This window comes from Xiphophorus hellerii, chromosome 17 (genome assembly GCF_003331165.1).
Source record: "Xiphophorus hellerii strain 12219 chromosome 17, Xiphophorus_hellerii-4.1, whole genome shotgun sequence".
Classification (NCBI taxonomy): domain Eukaryota; kingdom Metazoa; phylum Chordata; class Actinopteri; order Cyprinodontiformes; family Poeciliidae; genus Xiphophorus; species Xiphophorus hellerii.
Window position 1 is genome coordinate 17816173 of NC_045688.1, and position 12845 is coordinate 17829017.

General features: G+C 43.2%; 2 protein-coding genes across 4 annotated transcripts in view; one reads left to right on the forward strand and one right to left on the reverse strand.

The window, feature by feature from the left end:
• Nucleotides 1-12845, forward strand: part of camk1da (calcium/calmodulin-dependent protein kinase 1Da) — an 84395-nt gene that overhangs the window by 54563 nt on the left and 16987 nt on the right. The gene's annotated exons all lie outside the window — the stretch shown is intronic.
• On the reverse strand, nucleotides 7226-12781 carry waslb (WASP like actin nucleation promoting factor b). 3 transcript variants are annotated; one of them, XR_004342671.1, is made up of 3 exons: nucleotides 8517-10821; nucleotides 8358-8411; nucleotides 7226-8032 (listed from the first exon to the last, which is right to left on the reverse strand). XR_004342671.1 is itself a non-coding variant. In XM_032589588.1 (2 exons), exons 1-2 carry the CDS (start codon nucleotides 12596-12598, stop codon nucleotides 8028-8030), a joined length of 699 nt encoding a protein of 232 aa, XP_032445479.1. In that variant the 5' UTR covers nucleotides 12599-12781; the 3' UTR covers nucleotides 7226-8027. The 3 variants fall into 3 exon arrangements, 2 of the variants coding, with proteins under 2 accessions (XP_032445479.1, XP_032445478.1); XM_032589588.1 differs by lacking the exons at nucleotides 8358-8411; nucleotides 8517-10821 and adding an exon at nucleotides 11905-12781; XM_032589587.1 differs by lacking the exons at nucleotides 7226-8032; nucleotides 8358-8411; nucleotides 8517-10821 and adding exons at nucleotides 10849-11825; nucleotides 11905-12781.

Below are 12845 nucleotides of genomic sequence, written 5' to 3' on the forward strand. Positions count from 1 at the left end.
AATTTTACCCACTTCATCCCCATCCAAACATTATATAACATGATGGATACTGTATACTTCATACACAATAGAGCACTTAATGCTTAACAAAATTGACTTGGATTGTTAATATTAAGAAAAAACACAATTTAAGATGGTCAACATACTGGGGAGGACAAGAAACAATGCTTTAATTCAATATTTGTGGTCAAATAGCTTTAAATGTACTGTTGTGTTAGACTCTTACTGTTAGTCAATGTGTAGTTGTTCCAACTACACATTGTAATTTAAGGAACCTTCCTGCAATAATCAATCATTAATTATATATATCACAAACAGAGTCAAAGTTACATCGCTGTGTAACAGAGTAGGTGCTGTGACAGAATTTGCTGAATTTTCCTTTATTATGTAAGCAGAGACAAAATTATTTATTTTCAAAACTTTCTCAAACATATTGTATTAGCGATTCACCAATAAGCACTCGTAGTATTACAAACACGCATCATCATTCTTTATTTCTCCGGTTGTAATCAAAAGGTTTGAGACTGAGAATGTTTTTTCGCTCATTTGTTGCTCTAGTTTTTATGGGGGCAGTTTGTAACTGGTACAAATATAAGGAGTAATCAAATGAAATGCAGTTAGCCGCAAAGGTAATAAAAGTTAATGAAAAATACTTCAATCATGAAAACCTCTTAGGAACTGTGCTTAAGCCCAGCCACTAATTGACAATAAGCTAAAGGGAAACTGTTAATGAAGACCAGGCAGCTGGTATCACTCTGTCATTCTGATTAAATCAGATGGACAGAACGGCTACTTTAAAGGAGTTGTTGCTTGAAATCATTCTTCCTTTGCAAACCATGGCTACCTCCAAGCAAACACGTGCTGTTTTTATGTCTTTGCTTCAACTCTTAAGACTGCACCAAAAGCTTTGTTTTATTGAATCATCAGGAACTTCCAGGAGCGATGTTTAGCTGCTGCAAAAACAGCTTTAAGACACCCAAGAAGATACCAGGAAATTGTTCTGAGGAAGATTTAACTCGGGGAAGTGGTGACCAAAAAAGTGAACTGTGGTACCGTTCGAATGCATGTGTACGCCAAGCAGAACGGAGGCCGCTCCAAATATAGGAAGCAGACTATAGTGCATGGCATTCTGGGTAAATACAACCAAAACAAATGCTCACATCTAGCGCTAGCCGGAGTAATGGCTTATCTTTTGCCAAAGACGAAATTAAAATCCGACTCTATTCTATTTTTCTATTTCATGAAGAAGGAAGTTGCACTCAGTTTCTTCTTCAAAGGTTTTCCTGTTGTTTTCTTCAGTGGTTCTTGGTGCAGTGCCACTACAGGCGAGGGGTTGAACAGGTCTTTCAAAGGATTTGGTTTATTTTTACACAGTGCAGTGTGAAAGAACCATACCAGCTGGAAGTGGAGCAAATGTTGTAATTTTTTACCCCAATCAAACCGAGTCAACCGGACTGTTAGGGGTGAAAGCACGCTAAAACTCTGCCATGAATAGAGAATAGCATCAAAATATCTCCCAAGAGCAACTTTGTCTATTGATGCTGGAGCAATTTAGTGATGATATTTTTTTCCCCACTATTGCAGTTGAGCACTGGTTCAAAAGGCAAAAGGAGTGACGAAGACCCTATTCATACAGAGACTCCTTTAGGCATATCTGCAAAAGTTTGTTTTGTCTTTTAAACTGTGCGTCCACACAGATCTGGGGTGTGAGACTCCAGAAAGTAGCATTTTTGAAATTGGGTCTCAGAGTGGATACATTTCCATGTGTACATGCCAGCCGAGTCTTGCTGGAGGTGTGGCTCTGTTGAAGTTTAGCCGCTAACGTTTAGCCGTGACCTAAGTAATGTGCCAGCTCAATGAAGCTTACTGGAAATTGTGTATGCTTTAAACAACCATGTGGGGTGTAGGGCAGGAACATCTTTAGGAGCAAGAAAATATCTTAAACATTCTTCTTACTCCAAGTTTAAGTGCTCAATATTTGGAAGCGTAACCAACACTGACAGAATGGCTTCACCTCCTCCGCTGCCATTGCCAACGAGACAAAAATCCTAAAACAGCGCAGAAAATCCACATCATCGTTCACAACTTTTTCTTCTAATGTTCGCTGATTGGCCAAGTTGAAATTAAATCAGAGAAGTCAAACTCAAAGAGAGAAATCCCAGAGAGAGAACTGAAGGGAGATGAGAATCGAGCACAATTGCGTAGGAAGGCGATAACCAGGCTAGGAACACACATACTTCTGTATAAAATTGTATTTCCTTTCTTGTAGTAATAATAGTGGAAGGTTTGAAATAACCCTTTAACATATCTGAGCTTACTGTACTGACATGAAGTACATGAGTGCAGCTTAAATCTGAACATAAATCATTGCTCAGACGGGCTTATCCATAATCTGAGACTCTTTGAGTGTCTTGACTTGTTGATTGATTCTTGTAGTTGTGCAGCTTATTTTATTCCATTACATATCTTTTTTCTTTCCCCTTCTTCCTCTAGTAATGTTCAAGCGCCCTCATGCTTTATGCGTAGACCGATGTTGAAATATAGAAGACACAGTGAGAGAATTGGAGGGAAGCAACAGTGTCAGTGCTGCAGTCTGCTCTTACTTTCATCACCATACTGTATTGTAGTATGTGTAGTGTGTGTGCAGCGGTTTAATCGTGAGGCATTGTCTATCCTCTCTAATAAAAGATGACAGCCAAACCGTGTCCTCGAGCTTCTGTAATTACCGCGCTGGTTCTGATCTCTAAGTAATAAGTAGCCTCGTTTGTTATAATTATGCACATTTACAGAAATGTCAGTCTTCCTTCTCCCCCCCCCCACAACTTCCAGAAATCTCATTTAGGGAGCAAGGGTTGTCGAGCGCGTTTGGTGTAATTGCAGCACGGCGGATCAATGCGCTCTTTCCTCCGCTGCCCTTCAACGCAGCCTGTCTTACGTAACCCCGAGCCCAGGGAGCCAATCAGTCCGCGCTGTGATGGAAATCAATGCAAACCCACTGCAACTCTAGATGAATGCTGCTTGTTGTGAATTAAATGTTAAAGATGAGATCCATTCAGGAAAAAGGAGGAGGGAGTCAGGCTTTCAAGAAAAAAAAAATCCAGATGAAAGTATTTCAAGTTGGACAGCTATCTCTGTCGATGCAGTCATTAGTATTCTAACTGTGGTCTGCCTGGGTTGCCTCGAAACAGTCCCGAGTTGGCTGCTTTCGTTTCAGCGTTTAATATCACGATGTTGCTTCACACGCTTTAGCTGAAATCCGTTGTTTGTGTTATTAAAGTCATAACTTTAGAGACAGAGACATTTCATTTAAAGCTAGAAAAATATCTCAGAGCGACTGGAGATATGCAAATTGAGATTTGCATATCTCAATTTGCAGCAGAGTAAAAGAATTAAGATCATCAATATGTCTTATTTCTCATTATGCCAAGCAGCACCCTTAGGATCAAAAGTAAAATAAATTAAAGAAAAATTTAAATTCCATTATAAGAAATGATGCCTGTTTATCTTCATAACGCGTAAAAATACTTGATTTCAAAGAAACGTTTTTCTTTGACATCTGTTCAATAATCCCTTATTTATATAGGAAAATATCTTGAGATTCATTCTCTCATTTACAAGAGACGTTGCATACATCAAGAACAAATAACATGAAAAAATAACACAATTTACTTACTATAATTTATTAACTTCTAATAATCAATACCATACATTATCAACTGAGTTGATACAAGATAATTAGAAGTACAAGAGGGGGAAATAAGGATAGGACAGAGAGGACATGGTGATATATGGGTCTCAAAAATGAGATATTAAGTTTTCCTAACTTAATGGCTGTGCTACAGTCCGCATGATAGCTGGAACATAAACTGGAAGCAGACATTCCTTGGGATGTAATGTAATATTAGTTACTGACCATAACAACCGTATTAATTTACAATATTGGCCCAAATTTTCTGTGCATGCCTAGATAATCTGTTTCAGCTGAGATTTTTTTTTCTTTCTCTCTTGAAAATAACAATACAGCTCGCAACACGTATGCAGGCATTTTTGTTTTATAATCTGATTAGGCTGCAATACATTCCTATCACCACAAGGGGAGCTACAACTCCTATAGACCTCCCATTTTCTTTATTACATTTATTGCGAGTAAACTGAACAAAACATCTTTATTTTATTATTCTTGATTCTTTATGAAAAATGTTAGAATATTTTATGATACTTCTCCAGTGATTAGAACTAACTGTACATATTTTGTGACAAATCAAAAAATATTGTATTAAGATGAACATTTTGTGACAGAATAAGAATGGCTTTATTGGCCAGGACAAAAAAGAAATGTAACTTTGGATTTCTGTTGGAGGAAAAAAAATAAAGAAAGACATGTTCGTGTATGTGTATGTACACACAAAATGCCTGTTTTAAATGTAGGTTGTGGTCAGTATAAAAACCATTTGCCGACCTAAAGGTAAATCCAAAACAGTTTGTGTCCAGGATGTGTGGGATCTGCAGAGATGTTAGGTGCCATTTTCCTGACCCTTGACCTGTACAAGTCCTGGATGGAACTCAGCCCTGTCCTGTTGTTTTCTGCCTGGGTTAAACCACACAGTGATGGATAAACAGAGGAGACTGTTTCTAATTTAATCTCTTAAAACTTCAGAGTCACCTATTGGAAGTGTTTTTCAAATTCTTCATGAAGAGATTTTAAAAAGCGATTTCATTACATTCTGTTAGCTTATAGACAGACTCCTAGCAGCGAACGCCTAAATCAGGCCAAGTTATTAAAACCTTTGCCTAATATCCCTGTAGCTGCTTTATTAGGTTATGTTTGCACAGATTATGAATGTCATGCTGATGAAATAATTACTGTGTGTGAATAAACACAACCTTGATAAAAGAAAGCCAAGGTGGACGGTGTTGAGTGCAGCAGTGGCCTCTGAAGGCAGCTAATGACTGCAGCAGCTCCGGTCAGAGACCTGGATCTGTTGGTGTGATTATAGCCCTTCATCTCTGCCATGATGAAACCCTCTCTCCCCCGTACACACACATGCATGGACACACAAATAAAGGCTCGCTGTCAGCCATGATGCACAACCATCTTCTCCTGAGAGCATTCAGACCACGTGCCTGTTACCAGATCAGCTAGAAGAGGGGAAATGGAGAGTCGATGAAAAGGAAGGATGGATGGACAGTTCCGGCGTTTAATCTAAGAAGAAGGAATCAGGTTTTTGTCACTGTTTGGTTGCAGTTGAAAAAATACCTAATAATATGTCTGGAGCCCAACTGTGATGGTGAGATAACAAACGTTACTCACCACAACTAAGAAAAAAAACAAAGACAATGTGAATGAAAATTTTGTAAGTTTATGTAATATTATACAGGACAAGGTTTCCCCCAGAAAACTTGCTAGGGAACTCATCCAGCAACCTACCATGTTTCAGAGGTAAAAAAAAAGAAAAAAAAAAGATTAAAGTTGACAGAAAATTTGAAAAATATCAACATGTTATTGGAAGACATTTTTAACAATACGTAAACACCAGCTATAGTCTTAAAAAAGGCAAACATTTAAAAAAATACAATTAAAATGCATATCAATAATTTTTTTAAATTCAGTTTTTTCATTCTAATTAAAGTGTCCAATTTTTTTAAATGCCTTACCCATGACTTGTCACTTTATTTGTTGAAGTGTGTAGACCGTCTGTGTGTGTCATTTCGTCCTTGCTTCAGTGTGCATGTAGGCTTGTGTGGGAGTTCCTGTCTTATTGCCATGCTCTCCTTACGCAAATGCTTATGCAACCATGCAGCCTGGTGGCTGATCTCCCTTTTGCAGTCTGTGCATAAGTGTGTGTAGGGGTGTGTGTGTGTGTGTGTTCTTGTTTATGGTACATATAGAGGGCATTTGTAACTAATTTCACAAACAAAAAGAGGTCATTTGTGGGAAGTGAGGACATTTTCCTTGTCCTCACTTTTTTCAGTTGGAATGCGCTCAGCTGGTTAAGTTAAAATGTCTGATGTAAATTAGGTTTTGGTTTATGGTAAAAAATGATCTACACTTGTCAAGTCTAGAGGACATCATAGCACTTCACACTACATTCAATCATTCACCCATTCACACACACATTCATGCACACACACATTAAGGATAGGGTTAAGTAAAATGTCTGGGTTAGACATAAATGCAGTTACTAAAATGAAGAGAAGTCAATACTCAAAGTTCTCATTTGGATACAAGTACAAGAATGCATGTGTGTGCGCTTTATCCCTTTCCTGTCGTTCCCAGACAAGGCTTCTAGTGAAAAACGACTGTCCTCTTTGAAGAGCCACAGAGAGGATTAGCAGTTAATTCTGATCCCCCTCTTTTCCAGAAACTTCATTAGTTTGACTTCAATAAGCTCTAATCTGATCTGTCGCCATGACGACGCCTAACAGATGCTAAAGGCGGCAGGGTTTGCCCTTGGTGATTTTTTTTGTCTGTGTTCAATGCATTTTTTGTGCGTGTGTGGTTGTCAGAGGCTTAGTTTTAAAATATGCTGGAGATAGAGGCAATGCTTAAAAAATAACCTGGAGCAATGAAACTGTTTTTAAATTATCTTTGTATTTTTATATCAAAGTGCCGTACCGTGTTTTATTGAGATTTTTTTGTGATATACTGAGACAAAGGTGAACAAAATTGTAAATAGGAAGTAAATCAACAGGGTATTTTTACACAGAAATTTGAAGGTGTAATTTGTATTAACCCGTCTGGAGTCAATAGTTTATAGAACTACATTTGTACTGTAGTTTACAGCTACATGTTCTTTGAGATTTGAATATGTCTTTGCTGAATGACTCAACAAGAAGAATATAGATGTTACAGAGCAGCATAGGGAAGTAATAATGCATGCTGCCATTTACAGATTGATATTAAAGTTATTCAGCAATGAAAACCAACAGTATTGTCACTAGATAACAAGATGAAGGAAGCTAATGAAAAAAAAGCACAATTATCAGCGAGTGGAGCATTGACTGAAACATCTATAAAAAAGTTTGTTTGGATGTGGAGTCGGAGTTAAGAGTGGTGGGATTGTGATGTGATGCACTTTGCTGATACAGACTTCTTTCATAAGTTCATAATTGTAATTTTCAGACATTATTTATGTCCCAATTTACCATGTGTGGCTTCTTCTAGTGCAGAATTGCTCTCACATCAAGGCAATTCAATCTGGAGAGACTCAGACAGAAAAGAATAAACGATTAGGAAATTTATTGACAAAAAATGAATAACAATTCTTTGGCGCTCGGGCCCCGGCTGGAGATTTGAGCAGTGAATTCCGGCGAATTCAGATGAGCCCATCAACGCTGAATAGGGATACTCCCCCGGGGCCCGACACTGGTGGTGGAGGTTGGGAAAGATGACGACTTGAAATGCTGGTGGAGAAGGGGAGGAGGTGGGTTGAGCAAAGCTGGAAAGCAACTGGCGGCGTGGGTGTGGAGCCTTTTAACAGAGCTTGATTGAAGATTGGAGAAGGCGGGTCGAGGTCCAGTGATGAAGATGACGCAGTAATTAGATGGAATGGGTGGAGCGGAAGTCTTCCAGCTTGAACTTGCGCCTAGGCTTCATTTCAATCTGGAGAGACTCAGACAGAAAAGAATAAACGATTAGGAAATTTATTGACAAAAAATGAATAACAATTCTTTGGCGCTCGGGCCCCGGCTGGAGATTTGAGCAGTGAATTCCGGCGAATTCAGATGAGCCCATCAACGCTGAATAGGGATACTCCCCCCCAAAACTTCTGGGCAGATGCCGGGGCCGAGGCCAAGACTTTGCTACGAGAGGTGAAATGCAAATGGGAGAAATCGAGGTGACGGATAGCAGTGAAAACCTTGTGGGATGACGCCGCGCCATCTAATAGAAGAAGGCCGACTGAGGGGTTACTTACCTGGTGTGGAGTCGGGCTGGTAGATGAAGGCCAGCCGGGGTGTTATTGGCGTGACGCGAAGTTGGGCTGGTAGATGTAGGCCAGCTGAGGGGTTACTGTCATGATGCGGCGTTAGGCTGGGATGATGTGGAGCCGTGCAGGGGAAAAAGGTAGCTGGGGTTATGAATATGCTTAGAGTTGGGTAAAAGAATAGCTACGATTCTCATAAAGGAAAGAGAGAGAAAGAGACGCCGATGGATACGAGTTAGCAAAGACTTGTGAAAAAGCTAAGAGTAAGCTGATAGACATAGAATTTTAGCGAGGCCGCCCCAAAAGAAAAGAGAAAATGAACTGAGTGAAGTCGGTGAAAGAAAGCCGGTGGTAGTAATAGACTAGAGACAGGAAGAAAGACACCAGGAAACCGGGAGCTGAAGATCTAAGCGAAGCTGGGAGTAAACTCACCGGATAAAGTTAGTAGCTGGCAGGGACAAGAGGTGGGATTGCTTGAAATGGAACCTGAAAGTGGCAGCACGGGAGGATGAGCGGGGCTTTTATGAGTTCAGGGCTTGAGCTCTTAAATGGGGTGAACCATCCACCACCAGCGAGTGGCGAAGTGCTTACCTAGGCACTGAGAGACCGTTGAGCTGCGAGAACGGCTAAGAGGTCTGGACGAATGTAGGATGCGAAAGCTGAAGACGACCATCGGCCGAGTTGCTGGAGGGTTGACGTGGGAATACCCTGCGCGGCTGCGGATGTAGCCGCTCCTATTCTAAAGGAGTGGCCTGAGAATTGGCTAGGAGGGAGGTTGGATGCGGCTAGAAGTAGCTTCAGGTGCTTTAGGAACCAGGCCGAGGACATGGGGAAATCTTCGGGGGTTAGGAACAGGGGTTCGGAGGAAAAACTCAATTTGTGTCTTAAGAGCGCGAATTTGAACATGGCTAAAAAAGGGCAGAACGGACCATCGGTACGAGCTATGACGATGGTGCATGCGCCTTTAGATTTAGTATGCTTGAGGGATAAGCTGTAATAATTAACGTGGAAACTGAGGTCAGAAACCGCTAAGTCTCTAGAAGGGATGAATGTGGTATTTGGGGACGTGAACTCGCTTAGACGAAGGAGCCCATAAAAAGCTAAAAGAAACGAACTCGAGAGGAGGCTCTGGAGATAAGGAGAGTAGGAACTGAGTCGAAGGGTATTGAGTAACTTAATGAGAATGGGAAGGGTGATAGGTTTTCTACTATCTGGGAGGGAAGGACGAACGTTAGAAATACTCTTTAACAGAAGCTTTATAACATTGTCACGAAAAAGCCTAACAGAAGAGGAAGACTGGGAAAGTTGGGAGAAAAAATTTAGACCTGCGACGAGACTGCGGATATAAGAGGGCTTCAGATTAAGATGAACGAAGCAATGGGTAATGAAAGCGATGACTGAGCTAACTTGAACGGGATAAAGTGGGGTCTTGTGAACAGAGCAGAAGTTTGCAAACTTGTGCCAGGCGAAGGTGTAAGATTTGAACGTAGAATGAGCGAGGCCATTTTTAATGTAAAAGTTAGCCAACTGGAGCAAGGGTAAAAGAGAAGGGGAGATTAATTCAGGATGAGGTTGTCGAAGGAGGGAACAGGCGTCGGGAGGAGGTCGGCTGAAGGGCAGAGGCGACGAAAGGTCTGAAATTGAAGACGAGACAGAGCATCGGCAATGGCGTTAGAATGACCTGGAATGTGACGCGCAGAGAGGATGAAATTGTTGATCACGGATTGCCATGTAATACGACGAAGAAAAGGCATAATAGACTTGGAAGAAGAGCGGCCTTTACTAATAGCTTCTACAACTGCGGCATTATCGCAAAATGCTACAATGTGCTTGCGTTTCCACTGGCTTCCCCAGAGGCAGCATGCTGTAGCAATGGGGACTATTTCATAAAAAGCCGAAGATTCTGACCGAGGAACCGAAAGAGGCCATTTCTCAGCGAACCAGCTGCCCTGAAAAAAGCCCCCGTATCCTGCGGAAGGAGCAGCATCGGTGTAAAACTGGGCAGAATCAGCGGAGAGGATGACGTCATCATAGAAAAAAGAAATGCCGTTCCAGGAGTTAAGCAGAGAGGACCAAAAAACGAGATCAGAGCGGCAGCCGTCATCCAAAACGATTCGATCGAATAGAGAGGGAACTGAATTAGCGAGGTCGAGCAACCTGGAGATAAAAGAGCGACCTTGAGGGATTATGCGCATGGCGAAGTTAAGATGCCCGAGCAGCGAGAGAAGCTGGCGCTTGGAAAGAGTCGAGGATGAAAGATAAGCTTGGGAGATTTCACGAATGCGAGCTAATTTATCGGCTGGCAGCGAAGCAACCATTTTTACCGAGTCCAGAGAGATGCCGAGAAATTCCAATTTTTTTCGCGGACCAACAGTTTTCTCCTCGGAGAGGGGAACGCCGACGCGGAGAAAAAGGTCTTTCAATTTGCTGAGCGAACGGGGAAAAGGGTGGGGCGGATCTATAAGCAGAAAGTCATCAAGGAGGTGGAGCACGGAGGGAAGTTTGACAACATTTAGCAAAATCCAGCAGAGAGCTTCAGAAAATGAATTAAAGAGACTGGGGCTGCTCCTGCATCAAAAAGTCAGACGGACAAAGAAATAAAACTTTTCGTCCCATTTAGCACCCAGCAGGTGCCACTGCGAGGGATGCACGGGCAAGATCTTAAAAGCGTCAGTAATGTCGGCTTTGGCCAGCCACGCTCCTGGACCAGCTTTCTTTATTAACGCTATGGCATGATCTACTGTGGCATAAAAGAGTGAAAAGGGTGGCTTCGGGATAAGGCTATTAATGCTAGGGTGGGAACCAGAATGAGGCGCAGACAGATCAAGAATCAAACGTTTTTTCCCTGAATATTTGCGGATCGCGACTCCGAGGGGATTGACGCGAAAGAGGGAGAAGGGAGGGGAAACGCGGGGGCCGATGACGTAACCTTTAGACACCTCTTTCTGTAATAAGTGGGAGACGGCGCTCGGATCTAACAGCGCTGATTGGAGATTTGGAATGACTATAGAAGAAGCGGGGGGATGAGGTATACCTATGAAAAAACCCTGGGAGAGACCAGTGATTAGGAAATTAACGAATGATTGATCGGGATGATACTGTAAAAGTAAAGCCAATTCGGGAACTAGAATGGGAGTCGAAAGAAATTGGAAAACTAATTCCTGAAACCTCGACGGTTTCTGCTGGGAAAGGTGCGGCGGGGGCAGACGGACTTGGGATGAGCGTCCCTGCAGAAACTACAGATGTGAAGGAAAGCACATTTGGGAAATGAACAGACACCTTCATTAAAGTTATTGCAGATAGGCATGTTATTATGAACCTGCACCTGTCTGCCGTGACGATCTTGCGACGGGATTTTGAGAAGAGATGGCGGAGAAGCCGCGGCGGGAGGACCTGGCTTAAATGGGAGAGATGGGCAGAAGGTGCTAAGATGGCCCGAAATGCCGCACAGGTGGCATGAAACAGCTTGGGTAAGCATGATGAGAATCTCCGTATCCAGAGTAGACCAGTTGAGATTCAGACCAGAGCGGGAGAGGACGGCGGCAGCTTTGGTAGCGAAAGCTTTGTGATATTGATAAAATAGAGATCGACCATATTGCAAATGAAGATCAGCGATCAATGCCAAATATGCATCCAAATCTATTCTGCGCTCAGGGTAAACTGAACAGATGACATCCCTAAAGACACTGAATGCGGCTAGGAACTGCCCGATAGACAAATCTTTCGCTAGGCGGGGATCCGAAGATTTAATGATGGCTGAAAATTGATCGGATGAAGCAATACTTTGGTCGACTACGGGAGAGGGAAGGAGAATGGAAGCTAAATTGATGTACTGTCCTTGCAGTATCTTTGAGCGCAGTCTGGGAGAGATGTTGGCGTGCAAAGGCGTATAAGCCGCACCTGTTAAGGGAAGGATATGGCCGAGGAAAAATCAGAGCGATTGAGAAAACAAGAGTAAAGTTTAGAAAAACGGACTTACCTGAAGGCGGCGCAGGCCGGGCGTTAGCGAGGGTGAACACCGTTGGAGGTGGCTGAAGAGAGGGAGGAGGGGCAACTGGAACGGCAGAGAAAGGGATTGAGGACGCCACCGCAATGTTAGAAGCACCGTGTTGAAGCTGGTAGGACAGCGCTGATAAGGAACGCTGAAGAGAATCCATGGATGCGACGAGAGAGGACGCAAGGACCTGGTCAGAAGAGGGGGGGAGGGGAGGCAGAGAGTGGGGACCTGAGGAGGGACCGGGGGCTTCTGGAGGTACGACGGGAGCGTCAGGAGGAGGATTAGGATTTGGCGGTGGAGCTGAAGGAGGCCCAGGTAAACAAGAGGACAACTGAGAGGAGGGGGGGCGGCCCTTGCGTCGCTTGGCTGGAGGAGCGACGGACTTGCAGGATCTTTTCCCGCTGACCGATGAAGGGGGAGCAGGGGGAGACGGAGGAATATAGGGCGGAGAGGTGTCGATGAACAGCATGAGGGCAGCGAGAGAGGCAACCTGCGGAGATTGAAGGCCAGCGGCGAGGGAGACGCCTTTGGATTTAAGGAAAGAAGCTGGGGAGAGGTGGTCCGGGCGCATGGCCAAACGAGAGCTGCGGCGGACGGGAGAGGAGGAGGGGGGAGCCGGACCCTCACGAGAGGCGACCGGAGAACCAGGAGGGATATCGGACTCGAAGTCAGACATGACGAACGCGTACCAACTTGAGCAAAGCTGGAAAGCAACTGGCGGCGTGGGTGTGGAGCCTTTTAACAGAGCTTGATTGAAGATTGGAGAAGGCGGGTCGAGGTCCAGTGATGAAGATGACGCAGTAATTAGATGGAATGGGTGGAGCGGAAGTCTTCCAGCTTGAACTTGCGCCTAGGCTTCATAAGTCGGATAAAATGCGTATCATGGCCTTTCAGACTGCAGACACTTTGAAAACAATCGGTAA